Source organism: Lactuca virosa, chromosome 1 (assembly GCF_052849685.1).
Source record: "Lactuca virosa cultivar CGN04683 chromosome 1, Lactuca_virosa_CGN04683_v6, whole genome shotgun sequence".
NCBI lineage: Eukaryota > Viridiplantae > Streptophyta > Magnoliopsida > Asterales > Asteraceae > Lactuca > Lactuca virosa.
In genome coordinates, this window is record NC_136426.1 from 104,733,584 (window position 1) to 104,746,786 (window position 13,203).

At 35.5% G+C, this 13,203-nt stretch overlaps 2 protein-coding genes across 3 annotated transcripts; one reads left to right on the plus strand and one right to left on the minus strand.

Annotated features, from left to right (window-relative positions):
• Positions 1-323: 323 nt before the first annotated feature.
• Positions 324-5,280, plus strand: LOC145155050 (putative disease resistance protein At1g52660). Of its 2 annotated transcripts, XM_079075575.1 has the most exons (4): positions 324-546; positions 2,678-3,370; positions 3,939-4,139; positions 4,222-5,280. In XM_079075575.1, exons 2-3 carry the CDS (start codon positions 2,704-2,706, stop codon positions 3,998-4,000), a joined length of 729 nt encoding a protein of 242 aa, XP_078931701.1. In that variant the 5' UTR covers positions 324-546; positions 2,678-2,703; the 3' UTR covers positions 4,001-4,139; positions 4,222-5,280. The 2 variants fall into 2 exon arrangements, with proteins under 2 accessions (XP_078931701.1, XP_078931700.1); XM_079075574.1 differs by lacking the exons at positions 2,678-3,370; positions 3,939-4,139; positions 4,222-5,280 and adding an exon at positions 876-2,203.
• A 2,137-nt stretch (positions 5,281-7,417) lies between these two features.
• LOC145155076 (uncharacterized) lies at positions 7,418-9,458 on the minus strand. Its single transcript, XM_079075576.1, has 3 exons — positions 9,005-9,458; positions 7,984-8,091; positions 7,418-7,892 (listed from the first exon to the last, which is right to left on the minus strand). Exons 1-3 carry the CDS (start codon positions 9,314-9,316, stop codon positions 7,581-7,583), a joined length of 732 nt encoding a protein of 243 aa, XP_078931702.1. The 5' UTR covers positions 9,317-9,458; the 3' UTR covers positions 7,418-7,580.
• Between the last annotated feature and the right edge of the window lie 3,745 nt (positions 9,459-13,203).

Sequence of the window (13,203 nt, forward strand, 5' to 3'; positions counted from 1 at the left end):
ATTTTTATTTTTATTTTTATCACTAAGACTTGAGGGAGTAGAACATAACATGTTATCCTGCCACATTATCTTTAAAGTCAGAAACTGTTTGTCATGTCATTTTTACTACACAACATAAATGACATGATATTTTTAAGGGGTGGATGAATTTGATAAAAATAATAATAAAATAAATAAATAAATAAACAAATTCACATACATTCTTTTTCTCTCTTGTATCAACACTAAAATGCCATTTGATTTTGCCATTATGTCATGCTATCTTTGACTCAATGGTATTTATATTACATGCCAAACAAATACCGCAAATACCTAATACTTTTGTCACCCACTCCCTCCCTCAAGCCTAATCCAAACTCTCTTAAGGAAGCCCAAAACTGCACTCCCAAACACCCTCGTACCATCAAAAGGTGGGGAATAATTGAGGCTCCTTCATATATTGGCCTTTCTTCCTCATCGAATCACTTGTTCACATACACACTTTCCAAAGCACCAAAAGCACAGCAAGCCTTAGCACAGGCGCATCCGCGCATATAGTCGAGCTCGGTACGTTTTTGTTGAAAGTTTTTCTCTTTGTTTATGGATAACTTGTTTTAGTTGTTTTTTGTTTTGAATCCATCGGTCCTTGACAAAGTATCTGGAAAAAATGTTTGATTTGCAACTCATTGTGAATTGTTCGTGTATACTCTACAGATAAAATCAACTAAATGTTTAAAACTATAAATGAATGATAATGTTATTATGTTAGGGCATCTAGGTTTAGGTTCAAGCCCCTTAGGGTTTAGGTTAGGCCAAGGGCATTTATATGAGGTTTAAGACCTAAAGATATCATCGACTTTTCTACGTTGGGTTCATTTCCCTTGTCATCGTTTCAGAAATTTAATGGAGCGTTTCAGTTCTTCTCGAGTCTCCAAAGGAATTTTCAAGCTTGCCCCTCGAACCCGTGATATTAGGGAGCTTGTTTCAACTGAAATCAGAGATGAATATAAAAGTACGAGACCACTTCAACTCGAAGGAAATTTCATCCCCAAAGAATGGGATAATAGATTCATTATAGAAGCTGAAGGGTACGATATCCCAAACAACTGGATAAACACCGATTTGGATCAACTGATCAACTATATCCATGAAACAATAAAACACACAAAGCTTCAAGGGTTCGAAGCTCAGTTGCTAGTAGCAGCTGCCTCTTATATGTATCGACCAGGCACTGTTAACGAAGAGAGAATGATATCCTCCACTCATTTCGGTGATACCCCTTTATCATGGAAGCCACTGAAAAGAGAAACACAGGCAGGTGGCTATACTAATCAAGCTCTTCCTCATGGAGTAAGGAAGTTTGGACTTTTTGTTTGTGGGTTTCTACTCAAGGTGTTGACTAAATCATCAGCAAACATTCGATTATCTTGGGAAGCAAAGACAAAAAGGTATATGAATTTCTATAAAATGGGAACCAACAGACCAAAGGAGTGGGAAATACCAAATGATGAGTGGGTTGAGATAATCAAGAGACAGTTCACAAGGAACATATTAGCAAAAAAGTCAGCGTTAAGGCTAATAAACAGCTTTGAGACCCTTTATTGTCTGAGAGAAACTCATGAATCTGAATTTGTTAGGTATCTTTTCAGTACACCTTTATCTTACACAGGTATGCATGCATATAAGCTGTTCTGTTCTTGTGTGCATAAGTTGAAGAAGGACCCAAGTTGGCTACTTACCAATCTTCATTGTCATCAATTCGCACCAGCACTATCCTCAATTCATGATGTCTTGCAGAATTGGGAAGAAGGATCACCAAACTTCAATCCTGCTTTTAGATATGCGAGACTATTAGGTCCTCAATTCTTCTCGAATCTCCAAACAAAATCTTGTGCTGATTTAGTCTACTGTTTGGCGTGTATTATGGAGAACTTTGTTCAATCCACTGAGAATGACCAGCCTACTAACATTGTGGAGTGTGAAAGATTGGGAAATGAAGTGAAAGCCAGGATGCAAGCTGCAGCAGAGAATGTTATTGATGCGTCTAGGGTTGGGTAGGGTAGGGAGGTGCCTTCATTATGCTCCATATTAGTATGTTAGCATCTAGGTTTAGGCCAAGACCCTTATGGTTTAGGTTAGGCCAAGGGCCACTTATGTATCCGTATTTATATGAGGTTTAACCCTCACTATTAATCAAACAATCTATTATATAACATTTAATGCCTCCTTGTTTTCCCTCTTTTGATTATTGAACAATGTTTTGGAGGAATGGTTTTCTTATGATAGATGCTTCCACGCAGAGACCAGTTGTAGCCCTAATAGTTCCCTAATTTGTATTGTTGTAGGACTCTGTTTCCAACTAATAAATTCCCTAATTAAAGGCACAATATTTCTTCTTCATCTCTCTCGATTTTATACGATTTTGAAGATGTTGGAATTTAAAAATCTATTCCCACTTTCAATCATTTCAAAGATACACATTAATTTTCAACTACTGTTTCTTTTCTAGCCAAACGTGTTATGTGTCCTAAATCCTGACGGAATCTTTTATAATGCTAATTATCTATGGATTATATATATATATATATATATATATATATATATATATATATATATATATTTGGATACATGGACGTGTACCAATTAACAACTTGTAACAATTTGATCCCCATTTTTTAATTTGTTACATGGTTTGCAGGTCTATAAAAGCTAGAATACTGAAAGATGGAGTTTGTATCAACAATCATTAGCCCTGTTATTGAATCTTTGATGGTTCCTGTCAAGAAACAGCTAGAATATATCTTTTCCTCCACAAAACATGTTATAAACATGAATACTAGAATGAAGCAATTGGATGCTGCAAGCCTTGATGTCAAAAATCACATGGAGGAACAACTGAAAAGGGTTGCAGAAGATAAGAAAATGTTTGATTATGTTGTGAAGGTGGTTATTGGGCAACAAATTGACATGTTTTCTATTCAGCAAACTGTAGCAGAATACATGGGTGAATCCCTCACTGAAACGAGTAAAACTACAAGAGCAGATCGTCTTCGTATAACATTTGGAAACCTTTCAAAAGGTAGAAGCAAGGTTTTAGTGATATTAGATGATGTATGGGAGACGATTGAACTCAAAGATATTGGATTGAGTCCATTTCACAACGACTTCAAGTTGTTGCTGACATCACGAAATAAAAATATTTGCAATAAAATTGCAGTAGAAGCCAATTTGGATTTGACACTAGTAAGAGTGGATGTGATGGAGGAGGTCGAAGCACTGAATTTCTTTTGGCAAATCACAGGAGTTTCAAAACAACATGATGTGGAGCTGAATCAAATAGGAAGTGAAATTGTGAGAAGATGTGGTTTTTTGCCCCTTGCCATCAACTTTGGTAGCTTTTCCAAACTTAGAAACTTTAGCTCCTGAAACTTAATTCCATCATTCTTATTATGTGCAAGTACTTCCAAAACAGGACATTGTGAAACTGTAAGGGCGCTCAAGCGTCACCAAACCACTTGCAATAGGGATTGTGAAGAGGTATCTTAAGTTTTCACACTTGAAAACATCAAGGACTCTTAGATTATTAAACGTCTGTTGGAACCGATTCCAACCGATTCCGGTACAACTTCTTCAAGATCATTCATACCATCCACTTCTAAATAAAGCACCTGGGTTGTGGCAATGAGTTTGAATCAAACTCATTGTCACAACCCAGGTGCTTTATTTAGAAGTGGATGGCATGAATGATCTTGAAGAAGTTGTAGTGGAATCAGTTCGTCTTCCTCAACAGACGTTTAATAATCTAAGAGTCCTTGATGTTTTCAAGTGTGAAAACTTAAGATACCTCTTCACAATCTCTATTGCAAGTGGTTTGGTGAAGCTTGAGCGCCCTTACAGTTTCACAGTGTCCTGTTTTGGAAGTATTTGCACATAATAAGAATGGTGGAATTAAGTTTCAGGAGCTAAAGTTTCTAAGTTTGGAAAGGCTACCAAAGTTGATAGGTCTTTGCAACACTGCTAATGTAATTGAGCTACCAAAGCTGGTGGAATTGAAACTCGATGGCCTTCCTAATTTCACTACCATTTATCCTGAGAATACATCTGCAACATCTTCTATGCCCAGTAACATGTCTTCCAATCAACCATTCTTGAACAAAGAGGTACCTCTATATTAGTATTTATGCTGACAGTTTCATAGATTGTCTAAGTAGTTGAAGTCAACATGTCTTAATTATTGTGCAGATGCTAATTCCTAAGTTAGAGATATTGAAAATTCTTAGTATGGATAAGCTGAAAGAGATATGGCCTTGTCAATTTAGTGGTAATGACCAAGTTAATACCTGCATGTTGAGAGAGATTCATGTGAAGGGATGTGACAATCTTGTGAATCTGTTTCCAACAAATCCAATGTCGCTGCTGCGTCATCTGGAAGAGATTAGTGTTTTTCAATGTGGAAGTATTGAAGTGTTATTTGACATCAACATGAGCTGTGTTGGTGAAATCGAAGAACGCAGTAGCAACTTGAGATACATTTGGGTATGTAATTCACAAAAGCTAAGAGAGTTATGGAGGATGAAAGGTGAAAGTAGCTTTGATATCCTCATCCATAACTTTCAAGCTGTTAAAAGCATAGTAATAAGTGGGTGTGAGAGCTTTGTAAACATATTCACACCAACTGCCACCAGTTCTGATGTGAGAACACTTATGAATGAGTATAGATGGTAGGAGACCTCGGGAAGAAAGCAGGAGAAACATTGAATTGGCTCAGAAAAGCCAAGAGGTATGTGGATGTGTATGTGTATGTAAATGTGTGTACATACGTACATATATGTATATACATATCACACTACCACAAATCAACCAATTCTACACAATTCTTTGGATGTATTCACACTTAGAAGTATATAAGATTATTAACTTGCCTGAAGAAAAGTATTCTGACAATTGTGCATGAGATGAAGTTTTATGGTTATGGAAATCAGACAAGAGATGATGGTTACCTTTCATGTGATCAGAAGATTCCCTTGAAGATCTCAACATCTTTATTAAGTATAATTTCCCAAGCCCATATCAAAAAAGACTCCCTTGAAAAAAAACATTGTTCTAAAAATGCTCTGTTCAGAATATTAGAATAGATTTTACAATGTACAATCTAACAAGCAATCATAGATGTATAATAAATGGAACTTTATTTTCACGATAGACACTGGTATTGGTAAGAGTGATTATCTGTTTCTTGGATTTAGCCTTCTCAGTAATTCTATATTCAGAAATGATAAAATATAAACTTTATTTTCTAAAGATCAGATAAGCTAGACCAAAATATTTGGGTTTAGATGTAGCACACACACATGATTGAAGACTTGGATCGAGTTAATTATTACTAATGACAATTTTTTCAAATGTGATCACTGTAACACTAAATAATCCACTAAAGCCACAAAACTTTGACAACTTTTTCAATTGTGACCACTTTAACCTGCTATAGTAGGTCAAAGTGGTTGGTATTGAAAAAAAATTAAAACTTGGGTAGCTTTAATGAACTAAAACTGAAATGGAGCTGTTAAACCTCAAAAAATGGGCAAAATATAGTGATTTTTCTGTATATTGTTGAAGTTGTTACTTGATTACCTTAGTTGTGGGAAGCACTTGTGTTTGTAACCACATTTATAGAGATAAATGTTATGTTAAATTGTAGTGTGTGTATGTGTAGCAAACAACTAAGAGCTTTGGTTATTTAATCAAATCCATTGATTTTTCATGTGTTGTTGTAGTGTTCTCAAGTCGGTGTTGCTCCTTGGTTCTTATGCCAATACATCAAAAGGATTACTATAGAGCATTGTGATGCCCATGTCATGGGACATTTGAATAAGCTTCAAGTGTTGATAGTATCAAAATGTAAGTCAATGGTGACATCAGTACCATGTAACACATTTGACTTCTTGTGCCTGATTACTTCTTGTGAATGAAACACATTTTGAAATTAGTTATTAGCATAGTTAAGATTACTTCGTGTGTCTGATTAATCTGTGTGACCAACTTAGGAATAATTACACAAATTTTTCTTAGCTGGTTTGTACATATTCCATTATTTTAATTTTTTAAATAGAGCATAAATTCATGGGTTGAAGCCTGAAGGTGCATAGAATGATAATCCATAGATGAAACTTTCTTATCTCATACCAAACGAGAAAGAAAGAAAAAGCATGAACCTAATTTGCTATAAAATAAATTTTCCCTTAATTCAACATATCTATGCTTTTATTTTGTATGAGCACTTCATTCAGTCCCTTTCTCTCTTGTACGTTGAATGTGTCACCCATGGATGCTTTCTTGGCAAAGAAAGATCATGAAAACGGGAAGAAAAAAAAACATGCCCTCAGTTTTAAGACACTGCAATCATTCGTAACATTATCTGAACTTCTAGTGGGAAACACTTTGTGGGAACAAACGATCACATGTAGGACAAAGTTATGGAAATGGACCCTATGTAACATAACGATGTAACAAAATTACAGAAATGGTCCCTAGTAGGAAATAAACAAAATTACAGATTTGTAGGAAAAAATTACACAAATGGACCCTATGTACAAAATTACAAAAGTTGCCCCTTTGTAAGACAAAATTACAGAAATGGTCCCTATCATGAAAAACAAAGTTAAATAAATGGTCGCTAAAGTTACAGAAATGGTCCCTCTCCCTACAACGCACGGGTTTAAAACCCTCATTCAATACAAGATTTAAACATCAAACTTAAACTCCAACTATCCGTTTACAAATTAAAAAAGGTTTAAACATGAGTGATGAAAGGATGAAGTTGTGACTTGTGAGGCTTCCTCGATCTCCAACACTCGATTTTGAGTTGAGTGGACCAATTTTTTGAAGCTCTGGATTCAAGTTGAAGGGTTGAATTTTTGAGATTCTACATGATTTTTTTAGCAAAAGAGACAAATTTCGCAAAATTTAAAGGACTAAAGACTTGATGCATCAAAAAGACAGCAAATGGATCTTACAATCTTAGTCGCAATCCTAAGATCTTAGCACCGATTTTACTTTAGAAAATATCCTAGTGTGGTCGGGACTGTTTTTCATTTATAGGATTTCACAATCGTATGATCCTAAGATCAAGATTAAGATCTTAGCAACTATGAATCCACAATTAATAAACAACCCACAAATTTTCATTACATAAAATAATTTGAACTTTGAAATGATTATACATTAAAAGACGAACCATAACTTAAGAAAAAATATTAGAGGCTATTGTTACTTGTTCTTTATGGGGTTACCTTTGTCAACTCTCCAAGTGTATCTTAGTATATGTAAGGCTAAAAGGAATGGGTTGAAATTCCTACACATAAAGAGATGATTGTAACATTGTCACAATAGACAATAGATGAGTGTGGCTTTTGTGACAGGATATAACTTGAGTAGTAAATTTCAAATACAACATTGTCAATCCCTCGATAGAACACGGTTAACATATCATCTCATTGTGGTACAACAATTTACAAAAACACAGAACTTTCAAATCAAAACTTCACAAAAACATAAAAACTGATCCGTGAATGAGCAAGATATATAGTCATCTTGTTTAAAACTTAAAAGAAACTATTGTACTGACTAGTAAGAGAATCCTTAAGATTTTGATAAAGCCCAAACAGAGAGTACTGACGAAGATTTTTAACCTCATACCATGAATTGAAAACCGATTCATGTTTATCAGTTCCAGAAAACGCGAGCTGTATTCCAATGCTACAATCAACTGTCCCTCCTCTGTTCTTACAAGAATTAGTTCTGATTGCACAATCCTGATTGTTAAGGCACACAAAGTTGCTTTTTCCTGAACATGAAGAACACCCGTCTCTTTTCCAAAACAAGTTCTGTAGTCTCCCCTTTTGGAATTCCATCACCTGTAGTCACAAAATTATAAAATCTTTGCTTAAAGTGACGCCCAATGAAATAGTGACACGTCAGCGGTAGTTGATATGATTATGATCTTACTAGGGTGAAACTGGTGACGATGTAGGTGCTGTTTGCAACAAAGGCAGGGATTGATCTTGCAGCGTATTTTCTACCAGCAAATGCCACCATATACCCACCAACGTTATCCTGTGTCAGTCAATATATCATTAAGGGTAAAATGGTCATTTACTTCCCATTAGCACGGTTTGCAAATTCTCTCTTCTACCCTCTTCATATTCCGCAAGAACAATCAATCAGGTATTGTTAAATGGATAGTAATAGACTAAGATGTCAAACGAAGTGCTTGAATTCCATAAGGGCAAATTCTATTGTTGAAGTATCAAAGGCATTTGTTGATCAAAGAAAGTGTATGGGATTCAAAATTTTGATGCTCCTGTTCTATGTGAAGATGATTAATTCATAATGCAACTTTTATACTTAGATCTCATCTCCCTTCTTCCAGTCCTTTATCAGTGTTAACTATCTATATGACCAAACTAAAACCAAGTTGCAACTTTAAACAGTTACTTTTGATCATTTTCAATGCTTGGCACCTAGAATAGAAAACAAACAGAAACATAAACTAAGTTTGCATTTTCTTCTTAGTGACAGATGATCAATAGCCGCTTAATACAGATTAATACCACCCTAGGTCTCACCAAATGCAACAATGTCACAAGTTCAGATGAAGAGAAACAAAAAAATATCAAGAATTAAACAGGCTTGTTCCCAATTTTCCTAAAGGGGGAACTCATACACGCACAGATCTATGGAGGGCTGTGATGAATGTTCACTTTCTCCAAAACAGTTACTTTCTATCTAATTTCATGAACTCTTTCCGGCTCCTAAACCTTATGGGTTATGACCATTAATACCTTCCATTTAGTATCAATGCGGAGGCTGGACGTTCAAAGCTTGTGAACTTCAGAACCCTAAATTGTTTGGCCTCTAGACTACGTTGTCCTCATCGATTATTCATGCTAAGTACAGATCCAAACTCAATCAATCCACAATATTTATTATATAATCGCAATTAAAATCGACAAAATTGAAAAATTACCGGCGGAAAAGTACTGCTGTTGACCGTGAGAAGAGAGATCTCATCCACTTTTGGGCGAAAGACAGCGAGTTGCGAGTTCGAAAGAGAAAGCCTCCTATCGCAAGGTGACAACTGAACCGAGCTGTTGAAGAAAAACGCAGTCCTCGCCGCAAAAACGATTCCGAAAGTGAAACCGTCCGATCTCTGTATGGTCGCATCGGTGCAAGGCGAGAAGACGTTGTTATTGTCGCTGCTCGGTTCGACAAAACGCGTCGTCGTGGAGAGAATTGTTACGGCGACGATGAGTAGGATTGAAGTAACCGGAATCGCCATTGCCGCCGGGAAGATTCGAAAAAGGTCTAACGATGTTGACTCAGGTTTTGAAGGTTTTGTGCCTGTGTAGGTTGGAGTGATTTGACGCCGTTAGATTTAGCACGACGATGAAGGCCCGTGACAGCTAAGACTGATATGCGTTGGATTCTAAGCATATTAGTACAATTTTTGTTGTAATAATCACAAAAATAACAAATATGGATTTTGGTGTTTGATTGTTTCTTTTAAGTTTGATAAAAATTATTACAAAACTTTTTAAAATAGTAATACGTTTTATAGAAAGTTATCACGGATATGTTCTTATAGCATACAAAATGAACATTTATTTTGTAATAAATAGTTTCATCGTGAAATATCTTTATGTTATAAACTATTTTTTTTCCTGATTTATGATGTACTTATGAAGTATAAGGCTATTGTTAATTTTTTTAGGAATCTTAACTTATATATTGCCATTGAGTGTGCAATTACTTTTCACAATTAACATTGTAAATTAGTTTTTATTGTGAAATCTGTATATTTTGTTGTATATAATTTCTATTCAATACTTCAACATATGGTAATCTTCATCTTTAATAAGTCTTCAAATACATTTTTCTTAATCAAAACCAATGTTTTAAAACTCGGGTTTTTAGTTGACCCGGTGTGATGACCGGTTCACGGGTCAACCGGTTGAACCGTCGGGTCAACCCGGTTTATGGTCTTTTTCAATTTTTATATGTTTTTACTTTCCTGCATAATGTATAAACATATAAAACCAATAATTTGATGTCCAAAAAGTTTAAACATTGAAAAACATTGAAGAAACCGCAAACGGCTCATTGTTTTGGCGTTCGCTACTTGTATCCAACTATCCAAGCCCTATTAAAACGGGTCAATCCGGTTTTAACCGGTTCGACATAAGCGGTCGAACCGCGGTTTAGGGGAAACCCGGCCGGTTCGATCCGGTCCGTATTTTTACAAAAAACCGCTCTCAATTGACCCGCCTTTTACCCCGGGTCACGGTCCAATCGGTTGAACCGGCCGAGTCGACCCGGGTTTTAAAACATTGATCAAAACAAATTCATCAGGCGAGATCAGTGGCGGAATCAAGAATTTTGATATGGGGTACAAACATTGTCGATATGTATTATATATAGTTATCCAATATCGTGCATTAAAAAACATTCTATAATCATTTTAGTTGGGCGTACAATAACATGGAGCATATTTACAAATAATATTTTTTCTATATATAAAAGAATTTTTTTGGGGGTACTGTAGTACCCCCAACGCCCCATCTAGCTCCGCCACTGGGCGAGATAAGTTATGATACGTATTTGTTTTTTGGGTATAAACATTTTTAAGTTGTCTGATTTCATGACAAAAAATAATGCTTAGCAGATAATGAAATCAATTTATTTTTCCGACATTTATAAATGAAATATGTTATCTAAGCTAATTGACAATAACCACGTCATCCACAGATCCACTCTACAGATGTTGTTCGTGCTTCTTCACTAAGGCCTTCCGGTATGGGGCATCACCCCACGCGTGATGTCCTATGTGGCGTAGAAAGTTACGTGTGAACACCGCCCCAAAGATTGGTGGGTGTCTTGTGGCGTGGTACCGGCTACGGAAGAAGATGAGGGTTGTGATTGGTGGAACATTTGTTTGTGTCTATCTCTCTCTACAATCTCTCTCTTCGTCACCATCTCTTCACTAGTGAACACAATTTCCACAACCTAGTGGATTGGTTGTGGAATGGTTAAAATAATGACGTGACATCTTCTCACTCCTTCTCACGCGTGAGGATACCCCTCAGCCTAAATATGGCAACATTATTTTGTTGTCAATAGTAATAAGTTTTGTTAGTGAAGGCATAATTGTCTATATTGAATATGAATCCAGCTAGACTTCTGATTAGATCAAACAAATTTAAATAAAAGATAAATACGGGAAGGATAAAAAGATAAGTACAATCTCAATACTCCCTCCCAAATTGAAGTGTGTAATAGGGATGAGATATAAATTTCAGAAAACCGGACTGAAACCGGAATTGATATAAACAGAAAATGCTTAAATGGTCCGGGTATTAGGTCTAAAAATTAGTCTTATCCGGGTTCCAGGTATTCTAGGTACGGGTATTTCGAGTTTTAGAACTAGATTTGTAAGAAAAACAGGAACCGGTTTATCGGGCCCTGAACCGGAATTTGAAGGGGTACTAACAAAAAGACGCATACCGAATCAATTTGACATCGATGACAAAGGCTACTCCTCTCCTATGAATATGATCGGCATCGACGACAAGGGCTAATCAAATCAATCTCGTTTTTTATTCCCTTTTCGGTGATCGATGACAACCATAAGAGGGATACAAATTAAAACTCTCTTCTCCTCTCCATGATCGACATTGTCTATCACATTCATCCCATTTTTATTTTTCTTCCATTCATTCTCAATTGAACTTCAAATCAATCTCCTACATTCAATTAAAGAGCAATGGTGGACAATTGGGTAGATGGCAATGAAGATGCAAGTAAGTTGTCAAGAATTTTGATTTCATGTGTTATGATGTTTGTGTTTTTATTGCGTTTCAAGATTAGTGTTTTTTATTGTAAATATTACTAGTTTGTTACCCAATACATTGTTCTTTGTATGTAATGCACTGATTTAAGAGGTAACATCTTGAGAATCATTATTCATGGTTACTTTTCATAATATCAAGCATGTTGAGTTTATTGATATTTTTTTGTTTGGCACTTCTACCAAAATATCAATGTACTTTCAAACGAAAAAAAGGTGTTAAACAAAGTATACACACAGTTAGAATAAGTTAGTTCATGAAAGGTTCCATCACACGGTTGTAAAAATATCCATAAACTCAACATGCAATAAACGTATTTAACATGAAAATACTAAAATCTACAAAATATACCCTTTTAAGCTGTACTAGTGTGCTTTTATTGTCATCTATTGTATAGGTTGATGATGATGAGGTGTTTGTTGACAACACTCAACAAGAAATCAACGAGGAACCAACACACAAGAGAAAAAAAGTAGGGAAAACAAGGTCTCATTGTTGGAAATCATTTGAGAAGATTTTTATTGATGGAGTTCGATATGGAAAGTGCATTTGGTGCGATAGGGTTCTCAAATCCAAATGAAATAATTCTGGTACATCTAGCTTAAATAAGCACTCAAAAAATTGTAAGCAAGACTCCAACAATTTGAAAAACCAATCAATATTACAATTTAAAAAAGAACCATTCGGGGAGGGTAGTGTTAGCTCTTGGAAAACATGACGACAAACGAATTAAAATAACTATGTTGAATTTTTGTTTGTAGTGGGTGGTCTACCTTTTAAGTTTCTAGAAAATGAGGCCTTAATTGAATACACAAATGCACTAAACGGGAAGGTGGTTGTACCTAGTCGAACAACAATTTCAAAAAATATGTCACTTTATTATCAAGAAGAAAGAAATAAGTTGGTAACATTCTTATGTAATCCCCTTAACACGGTTCATTTGACCACCGATTGTTGGACAAGACCGACTAAAAGAGTGCATTATATTGTCATTACCGCACACTTTATTGATGATAACTGAGAAATGCACAAACAAACAATCAACTTTAAAGAATTAGATAGTCAACGAGGAGGAGGGGGAAGATATCGGGAAAGAAGTGTTGAAATGTATTCAAGGGTGGGGTACTAAAATGTCATGAGTTGTATTGTTGATAATGCGAGTTCTAATGACAAAGCAATAGAGTTTCTAAAAAACAAATTACCAAACTTTTACAATGAAGGAAAACACTTTCACATTAGGTATATGACACACATTCTCGATCTAATTGTGAGAGATGGGATGAATAAAAACAACGAGAGTGTTAAATGTTTGCAAAATGTC

Excerpts from the sequence above, each read along its gene's own strand:
- LOC145155050 (XM_079075574.1), top strand. The coding sequence starts at position 883 with ATGGAGCGTTTCAGTTCTTCTCGAGTCTCCAAAGGAATTTTCAAGCTT.
- LOC145155076 (XM_079075576.1), bottom strand. The coding sequence starts at position 9,316 with ATGGCGATTCCGGTTACTTCAATCCTACTCATCGTCGCCGTAACAATT. Across the intron at positions 8,092-9,004 it reads ACAGCAGTACTTTTCCGCCG|GATAACGTTGGTGGGTATAT; the intron begins GTAATTTTTCAA and ends TGACTGACACAG. Across the intron at positions 7,893-7,983 it reads TCGTCACCAGTTTCACCCTA|GTGATGGAATTCCAAAAGGG; the intron begins GTAAGATCATAA and ends TTGTGACTACAG.